The sequence below is a fragment of the Vanacampus margaritifer genome, chromosome 8 (assembly GCF_051991255.1).
Source record: "Vanacampus margaritifer isolate UIUO_Vmar chromosome 8, RoL_Vmar_1.0, whole genome shotgun sequence".
NCBI lineage: Eukaryota > Metazoa > Chordata > Actinopteri > Syngnathiformes > Syngnathidae > Vanacampus > Vanacampus margaritifer.
In genome coordinates, this window is record NC_135439.1 from 5,405,766 (window position 1) to 5,421,423 (window position 15,658).

The following is a 15,658-nucleotide window of genomic DNA, read 5'->3' on the forward strand; positions in this document are numbered from 1 at the left end:
GCTTCGCCGTCCATCCTCCGTCTTGTTAGACAAACCCCGACATGTAATTGCACTGAAAACAAATGAAATGTACCTGTCTGGGCAATAAGTGCCGTATTGATTGGGACGCTGCTGTCAAAAGGACGCTACATGAGGTGCTTGAAATGCGTATAAAAGATTTCAGATTGCTGGTAAGATGGCTAATATTGCAGTTTTAAACTGAGTAAATTGCCCCACTTGTCAAGTTTAGATAAAAATTGCTGTGATTTGTGTTTGGAATCCATTTTGTGACAAGGGTACTCACACCCTCTACTTAAGCATAAACCACAATTCCAACAAAGTTGGACCATTGTGAAAATGTAATACGAACAGAATACAAATACAAATATTAAAAAAAATAAAAATAACGGGAGGCGGGTCTGGACTGCTGGCAGGCCAGTCTAGTACTCATACTCGTTTACTACGAATACACATCCCCATACCATCAGTAAAAAAAACTACTCAAGTACATTAACTCTTTGACTGCCAGACGTTTTCAGAAAAGGGATGCCGTGGGTGCCAGCCGATTTAAGCATTTTGACTGATCTTTCAAGATCCACAGAAGATTATGCGTTTGGACTATGGAAACACACATACTACCAAATGAAAGATTGGACTCTCATCTTTCATCAGAAAAAAAAAGTTTGTTTCTACCTTATTCCGTTTTTCAGTAATCAACAATAGAAAATGGTTAGTTTCACCTCTGTTTTGAAACAAACGTCTTTTAACGTCTTTGGCAGTCAAAGAGGTAAGAAAGTGTACTTCCCACCACAGTCTTTTTGTAATGAATCTTGATGGATGTAACAAAGAAACTCATTAGCAATGCAAACTCGGGTTAAAGACCGATTTAAATTCATGGCAGGCTGGATAATCAACCATTTATTACAATTACAGCGAGGACGCATTAATTTCGTAGCCATTTTAATTTGAAGAAATACAAAGGGGCTGACAACTGTGCCTGGTGTTGCATGGCATCTGCATCGTGATTATGTCTCTACTCCCCTCTGGACCGGCGCGTCGGCGCCACCACGAATCAAGACTTGCCAAGGGTGACAGGCAGCGCGCCGCAGCGGCAGTCTCTGAATGGGGACAGTCGATCAATACGGGCTGATTACATGATTGGATCCCCTGGGCTCGTGAAACTTCATCAATCCGTCACATCGCAACACCTTCCAGGCATCTTTGCCAGCTTCATGCATCAGGAGCCGATCACTGTTTGGGATTCGCTATTCTTGCAATCCACCAGGTCGCATTTTTTTCTATGCAACTTAGCTTTGCTTATTCGCTGAACAACTCACTTGTGCATTTTGGTGGTCTGCGTAATGCCTTAAGATGAAACACGATAGCAAGTGAAATGAAGTGATACATCTGGACTGTGAGACGACACTCTTTGTATGTCTCGGGCTCGGTCTTGCGTAATTTCCCTTGTGGCGAATGTGATGCACCATGATGCAGTTGTTGTGTATTTTACTTTCAATAGCTTTTGGTATTTCTGTTGAGCCTTCTCAGCCACCGTAGTTTTGCAAACAAGACAACTAAACGTACAATTTCCTATATTGCGTCTTTGCCAAACCTTGAGCTCATTTTCCCACTTCCCCATCATCCTTCCGGTATTTGCTTCTTCTCCATCCGTGTTCCCGCACGGCAACAGGATCTGATTACTTTTCCCCACGCTCTCGATTTCATAACTCACAGAACCACCAGTAAGAATTTCACCTATTTTTGGGTCGGATTCCAATGGATGGAATACCTGCAGCTCTGCTTAGCCTTTTGACTTTGTGTTTCACTATCCAGACTGTAAATGAATGTCGCTTGTGTCCATCCACCACTGGCTAATTGACTCATTTTCTGGCTGTCACTTGAAAGTGGCTCTTGATCTTTGCCTGGCCTCGCTTCCAGGTTATAGGTGGATACTGTACGGGTTTCCTTTTTTCGTTTGCTCGTTGTAAAAACAGGTACATCACAATTTTTGTGCCGGGGCAAGTCTCTTCTATTGTTTTTTTGGAGCCATTTTGCGCCTCTTTGGGCGTTCTGCGGCGCATCTGGCAATTTGGTAACAGAAAGTAGATTTGAATTTAGACTCGGTAAAAGCAGGTCTAAATAGTAGCGCAGGATGGGAAAATTGGTTCTAAATGTTTACAAATTGGTGATCTGGACCACATTCTGTTTACCCCTCCATTGTAACGGGTGTCTGTCCTCGAGTTACGCCGTACGCGACCTTCGTCGTTTTGACTTTACGGCGCCCGTGCCTCGTCCGTAGCACCCTCTTTTTTGTTAATTTCCAACAGTATTCACGCCATTTAAAGTTATTTTAAGTTGTGTTGTTGTTGTTACCTCCAGCAACACACGTCCATCGAGCAGGTCGGCTCGCTAACAGGCGCGTCACATTTCCGTGTTTAAGTTTGAATTAGTTTCGCTCTGCCGTCTGTCGGCAATGAATGTCTGTGCGGAAACACGAAATATTGGTTCCGGCGTCTTCCGGGTCATGCAAATATGTTTTTTTTTTTTATTATTGTAAATATCAACTTTAACGGTTAAATCCGACTCAAGTCAAAATTCGGGTTACATCGCCGGCGTGGGAACGGACCTCCGCCGTAACTTAAAGACTCTCCGTATACTGCTGGATGACTTGAGCATTATCCTTACTTTCAATAAATTCAACCTTTGCGGTCCACTTAATGTGACGCCAGAACCAACCGGGTTCACCGCTTATGCCACAAAAAGTGGAGCTTCTCAACTTCTCCTCTCTTCCCAGGGCCTCACAGCTGACAGAGCGATATATATTTAAGCCATGAATAATGTCTAAGCCAATAACCGCCACTTCCTTCCTGCGTAGCGCATTCCACTGCAGAACCTGCAATAGATATACACAGCCCGATTAAACATGGCTTCCACAACCAGATCTGCAACCTGAGCCTTAAGCAAACAAGCCCCGTGGTAAGAATCCACTGGCGCTCTCTAAGGGCCAAAGAAAACACTCTCCAGACTTCTAAGATGTCACTTGAACTCTGTTGAAACTCTGCCAGCCTTCACGTGAGCAACCAAATGGCTCGTCCACACCTGGGATTCATTTCGAGATCAATTTTCACCTTTGATTTTTTTTTTTTTTTTTAAGGAGATGGAGACATGTAAATAGGCCAAGGCAGAAGATTATTATGTTTATCTGTCAAAGGCTGTAAAATCCCCAGCAAAAAAAAAAAATTCCATGTGTGGCTGTTCATTGTGCGAGCGCTAAACACAGCTGACAAACGAGACATATGGATGGTGGTGACCCCGGGAGGCCTGAAACGCTCTGCGCCACCAATCACTGCCAATCTGTCTCATTAGCAAGGTGCTGTCTGTCTGTCTGTCTGTCAGTTTGTCCGTTCATTCCTAAGAGAGCTCATTTGCTTGTTCTTCGGCGTTTTCTCTCCAAAACAAATCGATTCCAGCGTGAATATTTAAAAAAAAAAAATGAACTGGGTTTATCGTGGAATTACTGTACATGCTGCCTTTAAGGGGTGTGGCCGAGTGAGTGCGCTGGAGTCGGAGTCACTCCTTTTGACTGTTGTCAAGTGATATCTGGAAGTGCATGGGGTCACTGGGGCTCTCCTTGCCCACATGAGAGGGCATTACAGTATAAAGATTGCTCAATTTTATTTATTTATTTATTTATTTAAAGCAACAGCACATCTGAAGCATACTTGTAACTAAAGTTTTGGCTTGCAACAAAAGCAATTTTAATAACAGGGATGTGATTTTTCCGCAAATTCGCGGAATTCCGCTTTTTTTATCTCCCCCCCAAAAAAAAAAATTCCGATTTTTTTTTTTTTTTTTAAGTAGTTCATTGTGTATGCACATGACTCCGACAGATAACATCTTCTGCTATAACAAAGACATTTGTGGTATGCTCTAATATGAGTTACTTTTCATTTGGTCATGATACAATTATTTGTTCATGAAATTTGAACTCTTCAACATTATTTATGTGTTAACTTAGTAATCACATTAGTTAGATATGATGATATTCTCAGTGATAGTTTTTAAAAGCAAAGGCAGTCCAATGTTTTTGAATGTGACTGATTTTGAGTTGACTAAAACTGCCATTTTATATGGTATAGTTCAATATACATTGAAAATTTATGCTGTTGTTTTGTCTATTTCTTTGTCATGTGAGTGCATTGAAAGTACTTAAAAACACGGAAAACCCATGAGCTCCGGGGCCTTGTCCCCCCACCAGGGCACTGCCCTGGACCTAGCTGGGTGCCAGCGGCCCCCAGACCCCCGGCTAAATTTTCAGATAATTTCACTTTGGTCAAATCACATCCCTGTAATAATGATAATAATAATAATGATAGTAACCATCAAGCTACGGCCTGTAAATTTGGCCACTCGTAAGTTAAGGCACCGCTGTATTAATAGTTTAAATTGTAAATGTTGCTCCAAGAAAACCAATTACTGCTTTCCTATTAGCCAGATTTTGATGGCATTTTTTGGCATCTTAGGACATTAATGAAAGCTCAAAAACCACGAAAAGTTCAGTTTTTCAGTGACTATTTTAGGATAGGTTCTACAAAAAAAAAAAAAATTGAAATCATGAATAGTGAGCCGCACGTTTCCTGCTTTTAAAAGCATTTGTGTGAATAACACGGACTATATTATGATTGATGCTTTGTCTGTTAGGTCAAACTGCACATGGATATGGAAGATTGTTTTCAAGAAACTCTTGTTCAATGGTGTGTTCAGACAAGCTGGAATTACGGGCCAAGCATTTTGCGGTTCACGTTACAACCTTTTTGGCAGCGACTTCCTGGATGAGCTAAAGCTTCCCTGATTGCCGTTTGACTTCACACGGGAAGCAGCGAGCGTTTCGCCGCCTGCCAACGACGCCATCCAAGGCCGGGATGAAACGGGCAAGTTGTTCCCCAAAATTCCCCGCCGCAAGTCCCGGCGGATATTCCCGAACTATGTGCGTCCCGAAACGCTGAATTACATGCTGTCATGAACGCTCCAGGTAGTTTACAATTCCCTCTTTTGTTCAACAACTCTTCATCCAGCCAAAAAATTGCGAATCCCTCTTTTTTTTACATTTTAAAAAGAGGCAAGGAATATATCAGTTGTTTTTATTTCAAATTATTATATGAAAGTATATTTTAGAGCATTTGCCTAAAATTGCCTAATCAGTCATCTATAGTTGTTGGGAAGAACCCGAATGTGTCCAAAGACATTCCCAGATGCTCCCCAGGCTGGGTTCAATATGGTGACACGAGGCGTGCGGCACCATAAGGCCCAGACAACTGGCCACCTTTCAGGTTGACTGGCCGTGCATATGGTCTCCCATCGTGGATGAAGAGAGCGCACATTGATTAGCCCACATATCCATCAGGGCCGCGCGCATGCTAATGAGGATGGCGTCGCGCTAATGAACAAAGGGGGAGGCCGAGGTCGCCGAGGTGAAGACGTATGTTACAAGACGCCGCTAATCAGTGGCCCGCCACGTGAACCGCTGTCACTAAGCCACGCTACCAGCTGCATCTAATGAAGGTGACTAAATTGGGGTACAAACATAATGAGGTGAAAAAAATCACGGTCACGCTTATTGGTCTTATCAGACTGTAAGACTGACCTGTGAGAGGCAATATGGTGCCACAGGGCATTCAAACTCATGCTTAACTCATTTGCATCCAAAAACGTTCTATTAATATTGCCCTGGTCCCAAAAACGTATTTATATGTTATTGTTTTTTATTCTAGAGCATACAGAAGGCCTGACCTGAAGAGGTCGCTTAAAGCAATTGTAGTGATTACAAAAAACAGCCCGGTAGTGGCTGCAGAGTATAAGAGATCAACTAGGGCCATGTTGCAACAAACTCTTTTCCCCAGTGTTTTAAACAGGTTTGTGAATAACAATGAAGCTATATTCTAATGCTAATTGCTGCAAAACAGATACAAATATATAAAAAAAATTCCTAATGAAAGAAGAGACTAATCTTTCTGTTGGTAGGTTCCATGTTTTTATAGCATTAGAGCACAATATTCTGTGTGCCTTGAAAAATCCGTCAAAATCCAGTAAAACAGCCGGGAGCGAAGGGGTTGCTTCAGTGAAAAGGCTGGGAGTGAATGAGTTAATTAGCTAAAATTGTGTTGATTGTAAATATTGAAAAGTTTAACATTTATGATTGTCTGCGCCGCCCATTTTCTGATTGGGTCTGAGAAGTAAAATCATTTGCAACACATTCCACATCACAATTTGAATTGCTCACATTAAGCGTTCAGAGACCTTTGATGATCTTAATGCATACATTTGGCCTGATTGTCCATTAGTGTGCATTTTGCCTTGTATAATTATCTTTCAGGTTTGCATAAAAAATCAACTAGTCCAAGGTGTTGATTTACAAGTGTCGGCTCTGAGTTGATTGAGGAGAAATCGCTTTTAAAAAAAAATCCCCACACCACAGGATAATCATTTTAGAGATAATTGGACTGACTTTGATCAGAATGAAAAAAAAAAATACTACCGACTCACCTTTATCATCAATCTGCATGTGTGTACTTCACTTTACCACACTTCACACCACAGGATAATCGCTTCTAGGATCATCTTTCACCGACATCCTGTAATCTGAGTTTTTCTGACTTTGATGAACACGAGCAAAAATGCTCAAATTCGGCCCAACTATTGGTATTTGTATACCGAGCTTTACTGGATGGAAGTCGTTGTTAAGTCAGTTCGTCTTGACCTCTTGGCCGGTTTCAAAGCCTTCACACCATCATTTCTACAATCCCACCAATCGCCTCTGTATGCCTTGCATACTCTCCGTCCTGGAGGACATGCTTTTCCTGTTGCCTGTTTCCTGTCCTCCTCCACATCCCCCCCCCCCCCCCCCTACCTCCATTGACTGCCATTGTTTGCCAAGTTCCCAGAGCCCACCTACGACGGCAGCAGAACAATAACCGCTCCTTAGCGCGGCGGGCCCTTATTTTCCCCCGACCGCAAGGCAGTCACGGTCCTCCCGTGCGTTTCTTATTAGCGGGACCAGGGATGAAAGGACGGAGAGAGCAGGGAGATGGACACCATCCCGTATTGTGACAAATTGCCTCCACCGGATCATCTGACGACGAGCCACTCGGAGGCCTTCCCTCCTGCTGGTCCCGCTTGTTGAGTTCAATCCTGCCAATTCGGTCCCCGAATGTCAACATCCCGTCTCACTTTGGCAACCGTGACATGACATCAAGAAGGCACTTAGCCATCTCCTCTCTTAGTCATGATTTATGTTAGTTACAAGGGAGTGCCTGTCTGTCTGTCTGTCTGCGTATGACATGCAAACTTCAAGCAAAAATAATAGACTTAATAGATTTTTGCTTTATGTTGCGAGCCAAGATCAGAGGTACGCGAAGCCTCAGATATTCCGAATTAGGTGGAAAAAAATTGGTGCAACGTCACTGATTAGGCCACACCCCTTAATCCCATTTCGCACTGAGCAATGAGTGTTTGTGAAGGGTGGTGGATATTGATTTTTCGTCAGGGTCACAAAGGTTCAGATTAACTCACTGACATGAAATCAAGAGGGTTTGTGTAGAAGAAAATAATAATAAAATCCAAGCTAACAAAAATGCTGATCCGATTTTTAACCTTTTTTCGTTTTTTTAAAAATCTTTCAGCAGCTCAATTCCATAAAAGGTGGGTTACTAAAATTACTGAAAAGGTGCAAATATATATATATATATATATATATATTAGTATACCCTGTAAATATTTTTTCTTTCTTTCTTTTTTACAACCAAATAATAGGGGAAAATATACTTAATAAAGTATTAAGCTAGTTAGAGTAAGTTCTATTATGACAAAATATTTTTGAATATATTTTTTTAAATAGGTTCATTTGACATGCAATGCAAAAGGAAGGTTAATATGAAAAGCTAAAAAAAAATGCGTCGTAAAAAATGAGAATAAAATATGTATCTTATAAAAAACCTTCAGTGGGTCATTTCCATATAAGGCAATTTACTATTAAAAATAAATAAATAAAATTACCCCCCCAAAAAATGCAAGAAAAAAATTAAAAGCAGCAAAAATGCCTTTTTTATTGATTTATTTTTTTAAGAGAGACACTTGCACCCGCCAAATGGTTAGCATGATTAGTGAGCTCCCTTTTGATGGACTTTTCCATGAGCTTCACATTTGGGGCTCCACATGAAGACAATTGACTGGTCCATTTTTATTTCACGCAGCACTTTGTATTCCTGAGCGTGCGCCTTAGAGAGGAACTGCCACAAGTGCTAAGGACAGCTTCTCAAACCCACACTGCCGAGGACGCATTAAACTTGGCTGACTCTAAAATCTTGCTGCGCTGGCGGCAGCCGGGAATGTCGGAAAATGTTGAGAACATCTTGGCGAGGGGCGGGAGGGGGACGGCATTAGTACGCTCGCTACACGTCTGAGGTCATTGTTCTGCGACGCCACGTTTTTCCCTTCGAAAATCAATTCCACTCAGCGGCCATTATGTGCTGAGGCCGTCACAGGTTAAGTCGAAAGAGGAGACATTCTGCTGTGTTTGCCTTCAGAAGCATTTTGACTCGGCTTCTGTTCTTTTTGTTTGTAGGCTTTGTGGCCAAACAACCAATAAAACATGATTTTCAACACCATGGTTCATATCGAGCACAGTACACCAAAATGCGCAAATACCAAAACCCTGTCTAGCCCGCCTCTGTGCAGATTTAGATTGCACCTCGTGCTAGGCTCGGGAACGCAAATTTTGACCACGTTTTAGCTATGACATTTTTAGGCGGAGAATATCGCTTCCTGTTGCTGTTGTTGTTTGCGCCTGTAAATCAGTAAACGGTTCACAACCGCTTTTCTTTCTTGGCAAAAAAATCTTTACATCTTCAACACATGGAATTTGCCCAAAATGGTGTCGCCATAATCACAGCAAATTTGAGATGACATCCCAACCGATAATATTTGCCAATTGATTGCAAGAACCAAAAACGAGCCACAGCCAGACCGAAGACTACAAGAATTTTTCTTTCATGCTGAGCTAAAAAAGCCTCCACAAGTGTCAACGATGTGTCCAGAAACGCCACAGGAAGTGATAGGTTAGCTTTCCTGATATCAAGTTTCAAGTAGCAGTGGGACAATAAAGAAATGTGCTCTTAGTCACTCAGCTGCGATTTAGCAAAGAAAACCGCCGTTTCCCCTCAGGACCATCCGGCCGGCGCGTAGATTTCCCTCCAGTGTGTACGGCGGTTCTTCCAGCTGCTCCAAATCATCATTAATGTTGAAATAAATCAGTGAAGTCATCTTTGGCACATTCCCAATGGATCTCACTAGCATTTTGTTAACAAGTTGTAGTAACTGTTTATATCAGTGCCTCTACTATCTTACAAAATTGTTTTCATGTTCAACCACTTTTTTTCTCGTAACCTTTTGATACAAACTGTGTTTATTTTTATTCTTAGACTATCAAGCCAATAAACACGTGCAGTGCAGTTGGCTTCAAATAGCCTTCAGGCCAGACGTCTTAGCCTTTGGTAACTCCTCATTAACATCCATTGAAATCCTTCTTTTTACCCACTGGGTCACATTACCGAGTCCCCAAAGCAGGCAGCGAATGCAACACCAGCAAAGCCGGCCCGATGACGGAAACGTCCTGTTTTACGCGCAACTGCAGCGACCTGGCGGCGAGACGTTGATGGATACATCCATATGCTTTTCATGGAGCTGCTGTCGCTTAGCCCCCCGTGACCTTTCAACTCGGCTACACCCTCCCCGTGACAGGCTCGACCTTTGCGCTGACCCTGCCGCAGCGTTGATAGTTTTTATTGTCACGGCCCATTTCCACCGCGCCTGTCCATTTGGGCTCGACGAATTGAGACTCGAGATGTGACCCCACCCCCCACCCCGACCCCCCCGCCCGCCGCCCTTAGCCCTGCTCTGCGGAGGCTCCTGGGAGTCTGAATCATGGCCGTACATTTCGCTGGTGTAATAAGACACGTTGGCCTGCATAGACTCACACTCGGAGCACTAAAAATGAAATACACGCACAAGCAGGCAGCTTTAAAAGACAAAGAAATGGAAGTGAGCTTCCTGAACATCTCGGCTGCCTTGTGGCTTCGAGTTTATGAGTTTCTGGCGCCTTTATTCTGGGTATTTTAACAATAAATCTTTATTAGAGGACATATTACCAAAAAATACATATTTTAATTGCTTGTATACAATTAGTTGGAGGTGTCTGCTTGAATCAAAAATGTTCTTTATTAGTCCAAACATGCCATTCTGATTAGTTTTGTGGTTTTGGAATATGAATTAAGCAGAATCTCAGGGGGGCGGCCATTTTGTACTGTACTGCCACTTGCTGTCGACTGAAAATGACATCACAGTGTCAAAGGGCTCAGATAACAACTGCCACGGCTCACCATTTTTCTGGGTTTGATCAAGTGGCGTTCGCGAGCTGAGGCTTTAGGCACTGTCATGTCATTTTCAGTTACTAGCAAGTGGCAAAAATGGCCGCCCTCTGAGGTGGATTTTGCGCTTAATTCATATTCCACAAATCCAATATTAATCAAATTGCCTAGTCTAGACTAGTGAGGCCACATAGAATATATTTACTTGACTTCACCCTTTACCGTCCACATCAGGTTGTTTATGTAAACAAGTCATTTTCATCAACTATATGGTATTGGTAGTACCTAGCTGAAGAATAATTATTTACACTTATGTTTCATAATTTTCATTATGTGTGTATTTAATTGCTATTAAGGTTAATATATACAACCTGTCATAGTGAAATAAAATAAAAATAGAAATAGAAATAAAAAAAATCTTTGTTAAGTAGTAGTCAACCTAGTCCACCATGTGCTCATCAAATGCTAAAATGCTAAATGCTAAAAGTGTTCACACTAATTTTCCACAGCATAGCGTGTACTTAATATAAAATACTTGGTATGATGTAATTGAATGTCAAATCTTGGGCTGAAAAAAAGTCACCTTGTGTTATTGACTCTTGATATACACTTGTGATTTTTTTTGTTTTTGTTTTTATATATTTCCACCTCATAAAATCCCCCGAAAAACATGTTGATGTGTGAAGAATTTCATGTGAAAACAATGACATTTTGGGAAGTAGACTTGTAGCATAATATGTGGAAAAATGGAAGCATACTTTGCGGATGTGCTGTATACTAAGCAATATTCTCAGTCTTGCTGAGTCAAACATTTCAGTCACATTTAGTGTAGCGATTTCCCACCCTTCCATGAATGAGTCCGATTTTGCTAGCGCTGCATTTTACTCCACACAATGGACTCCGGCATTTTAAGAACTCAAAACTTGTACATTAGTTACGGTCCACTCATTTGTTTATGTCCTTTGAGTCATTACCCATCTGCACTTGTTTTTATCGGGGGGATAACGTTGTCCTTACATGTCTTTTCTTGTTTGTCTTTCTTACTATTTGGCTTTTCTATCCCGGTCTTTCCCGGTCCAGCTTGTCTTTTTCCATCAAGCTGTCTGCGTGTGTGTTGCGTATCAGACAGACTGCTGCTTCCAAAAGAATGACCCCCCCCCCCCCCAACATCTTCCCCCCACCCCCACCCTCCTCGGGCTAATGTCACAACAGTCCTTCCCCACATTTCCTCAGTCAGCTGCCTGCGCGGGAAGCCGAGCCCGCGAGGTGCCAGCCAGCCTAGCCACTCGGATGAAAGCGCGGGGCCCGCAGCAATAGAATTGTAATATCAGTGGGTTGTCAAATGACACGTGATGGACAATGGGCCTAATCAGCTAAATGTACGCTACATCTAAGAAAGGGGTCATATTATGTCTGTGGGGCTGCTTTGAGGAGACGTTTTTCAGTGGAGGATAGGGATCCGTCTCATTTCTTCCTCTGTCAGTTTGACCATCAAGATTGAGTTTTTGTTATTGATTCCAATTTTTAATCTAATCCTAAAGTTGATCAAAACAAGTCGTTAAAGTTGGCTGCTTAAAAGTCTTGTGACTCTCACCTAACGATGATATCATGCTGGCTGCAAGCTAAAGGCTAACACGCGCGCATAGTGACTGCTGACTGCACGCAATTGAGCAGCCGCACCATGACACACTTTAATCCCTGTTATAAATTAAACCTTATTATAATTAGATCATTAATTGTGAAGATTATTGTCTTAATGAATTAAAGATAGTTTTTGTTACACTAATGAGACACAAAACTTATTATATTGCTGCTGAGGAGTGTTTTCTTTTTTTTTTTTTAATGATTTGACATTTATAAATGTGAGATGATGTCATCTTTTGGGCAGGAAACTGGGTGAGTAAAACAGACTCCGTGAGTAATGGCATCGGATGACAAATAATTCGATCATATAAGCCCACCTGCTATATTTAGTCAAAAACAGACCAGTCGGTGTTGCATGATGTCAGGCATAATAAAACCGTTGTAAACTGTTGTAAAACCGTAAACGGCATATTGTGGAAAACTGACTTTAATGGCTTGTATACAAACATTTGGGTCTTTGGAGTGTGAAATTAAACATTTCTCCGCTCTCAAACACTGTGGGCGTGTCCACTGAATGTGTGAAACCCTGGTAAAAAAAAAAAAGAAGATATTCCTTTAGTGCCTTTCTTCTGCCTGCACATCCATACACGATTGAGCCGCGATAATAAATCCGCTTAAAGCCTGCAGTGGCTCGGGGTCCTTCGAAAGGCGCTAGCCGCCAGCTAGCTCAAGAGCTAACAGGCTTCAGGGGGATCAGCGGCTGGCGGCACGTCCTTGCTTTGGGAATTTATCAATAATGGCGCCAAGCTGTTGTGTACGAAAGCACGGAACTGCCAATGTGGAGTGACAAAGTCATTCGAACGTCTTGATGAAGTCGTTCAGACAAAATGGACAGGAGTTCATCAGTTCCTTCATGTTCCAATTGATTTGCTCTTAATTTGAAAACTGTACTGTTTCCGTTACCAACGTCCAACATGAAATGCTTATACCACCTAGTGGCAGAAAGATGACCTCGTCACAAATCTTGAGTCGATGATTAACACTCCTTTCAACTGTATAGTATATCTTTTTAACTTCAAATAACTGATATACAAAGTACTATAAAATGACTGTATTAATGAAATAAAAGATGCAACCAAATGGTTGATTTGCATTGTATTATTGTGTTGTATATTTTTTATGTTAAGAGTGTAAAACTTGAAGAAAAAAATATTTTACATTTAGAATTGACATAAATGAATTAATTTGAGATTAATTGTGAGTTAATGCTGTAAATCATGTGATTATTTTTATTTAAATTCTGAATACACTTCATCGCTATCCATAATCCAGTGCTACATACATGTAGGACTTTGCGTATGTTCCCAGCATGTATCTTCAAAAGTATATTTAGAAACAAATCTCAAAATTCACTATAGTATCGTATTGTCACACAGCATTTATACCCACCTTCTTAAGTCGCCCATTCTTGGTGCCCAGGAAGACCACGCTGTGTCCGTTATAGGTGTAGGAGATGACCGAGGTCAGCCTCTCGCGGCTCTCCAAGTAAACCGTGCGGCCCGCCACCAGCTGGGAGCCCCCCAGGGGTTGATTTATGTCCAGTCCGCAGAAGTGGTCGTCAATGGGGACAGGCTGTGCGCACAGGAAGAAAGAATGGCTGTGAAATAATTAAAACGGCCGCTTTTTAGTGTGCGAGGAAGATAAAATAGGACGGCGGGAGAGTGAAAGAACAGCGGATTGGGGATGACAGATGTGTGCGAGGAAGAAGAGCGTAATTGTGAACCGGGAAAAGGGAAGAAAAATCAACGGTGACGTGTGTGAATAAAGAACGAACTCCTCCGTGTTAAGCACGCCGTGTTTTTCCCCGGGTTTAAAAACAGGAACTTCAAACGCTTTCTCGGCCGCCGCGCTTATCGACTGTGAGCGGTGGCAAATTTGCCACAATGGCAAAGCGTGCGAGGCGGCGCACGTTTAGCACCTGTTCCCTGTGATTGTTGATCACTTGATGCCACATCACACAAATAAGCAGTGCCAGAGATGTCTTGATGCTTGATAAAGCATCAAAGAGCGCCGCGTGCAAAGCGGTCGTGTTTCTTCTTCTGCTTTACACGCGTCTCAAAACAACCTTAAGTTGCTGCTGGCTTTATTTGCTAATTTGCTCTCCCTACCTCCTGTTGTTGACATGTTTACAATTATACTGCTGCCTTGCGATACAAGTTGAGTTCATTTTGTGACCATGCACATATCAAATGAACTCTCCCTATTGAAATGAATGGAAATGCCATTAATCTGTTCCATGTGCCTACAAATGTTGCCATTCACTTAAAAACCCTTGCAGGTCAACGCTGCATTTCACTCAAACATAGACATTAGCAGTCAACAACTTCACATTGAATCGTATTCTTGTAAAAAAAAAAAAAAAAAAAATCAATCCCTGAGAGAGAAATTGGATTGATCCATTCTATGTTCATCCAATAAAATTATGTGCACACAAATAGCCCATCCATCTGAATTAAGGCTTCCATTTACATTAATTTTGAAAGCACTTCCTCAACTAAGGCATTTGTGCTGAATGTCCATCTGTTACCAAAATGCAAAAATTAAAAGCATTTTCCATCAACTTATTCCAGAACAACACATCAGACGTGATTAAATCTGCACTGTAATGTATTCAGTAATTCTGCTTTGGAATAGCTGTTTTGTATTTTTTTTTTTCCTGCCATTATGCATAATGACTCCTGTGAGTCATACCAATTCAAAGCACTAGTAGTTGCCAAAATACTGCTTGAAGTAGGGATACATATGTAAACAGACATGCGCTAATTAAGGTGCAATTATAAATATTCTAAAACCTCTACTATGCATAATGTTAGTAATTATGTTTATAGCATTGGTAATGCTTGACATTTGATTGGTGGCTGGACTCACTTTAGTCCAGTAGAGCATTAGAATTGTTTGTTTGTTTACATTGTTTCTATTTGTAATGTATTGCATTAAGTCTCTGTTAATTATAGCCGGTCACTAGTATGGTGGCCCATGAGGTCTTGGTGTTGTTTGAATTCCGGCTAAATATTGGCATGCTAACGTGCTAATTTAATATCTAAATTGCTTCATAGCTAGCGTAAGCATTTTCTCTTTGGTCACACCAGATTACGATTTCTTCAGGCGGCTTCCAAACACCCTCAAAAGCTCAAAAGCATGCATTTGTATTTCTTCCTTGAAAGCGGACAAAAGAATCATTTGTTTTACAAACGCTACTCTCTATTCTACTCTACTCTACTTAGGTAAGAAAACAATATCTGATAGCACCTTTTAAAAAGATGTTTAACAAAGCATGCAATTAGATTTGATTGTAGCTCTTTTACCGACAAGCGTTTGATGTAATGATAAGTTGTCAGGGCCGAGCCTTTGTGTTTTATTTAGTCCCTTAGGTTAACGGCACAGCAAGATTAATTATTGCACTATTATGCATTTACAGCACGCCTCGGCTGCTTTGACTTGAATAACACCTTATTTGCTTGATAGCATAGTAGAATCAAAGTGCACACTGGGAAGCGGCACGGTAATGGTATGATTGTTTTCATCATTGCTTTCAGCTCGTTCCTGTGAAAGCCTCATTATGCATAATTGTGGCTTTTATGAAGGCGTAGTCACGGACATGTGCAAGAAAGGCA

At 41.6% G+C, this 15,658-nt stretch overlaps 2 protein-coding genes across 2 annotated transcripts in view; one reads left to right on the forward strand and one right to left on the reverse strand.

Moving 5' to 3' along the window:
- LOC144056210 (olfactory receptor class A-like protein 1) overlaps window positions 1-15,658 on the forward strand; it is a 159,504-nt gene that overhangs the window by 93,268 nt on the left and 50,578 nt on the right. The gene's annotated exons all lie outside the window — the stretch shown is intronic.
- LOC144056209 (plexin-A2-like) overlaps window positions 1-15,658 on the reverse strand; it is a 104,858-nt gene that overhangs the window by 65,660 nt on the left and 23,540 nt on the right. Inside the window, exon 3 of the mRNA XM_077572762.1 lies at window positions 13,434-13,616. Within this exon, the coding sequence (XP_077428888.1) occupies window positions 13,434-13,616 (183 nt within the window). The remainder of the gene's footprint in view (window positions 1-13,433; window positions 13,617-15,658) is intronic.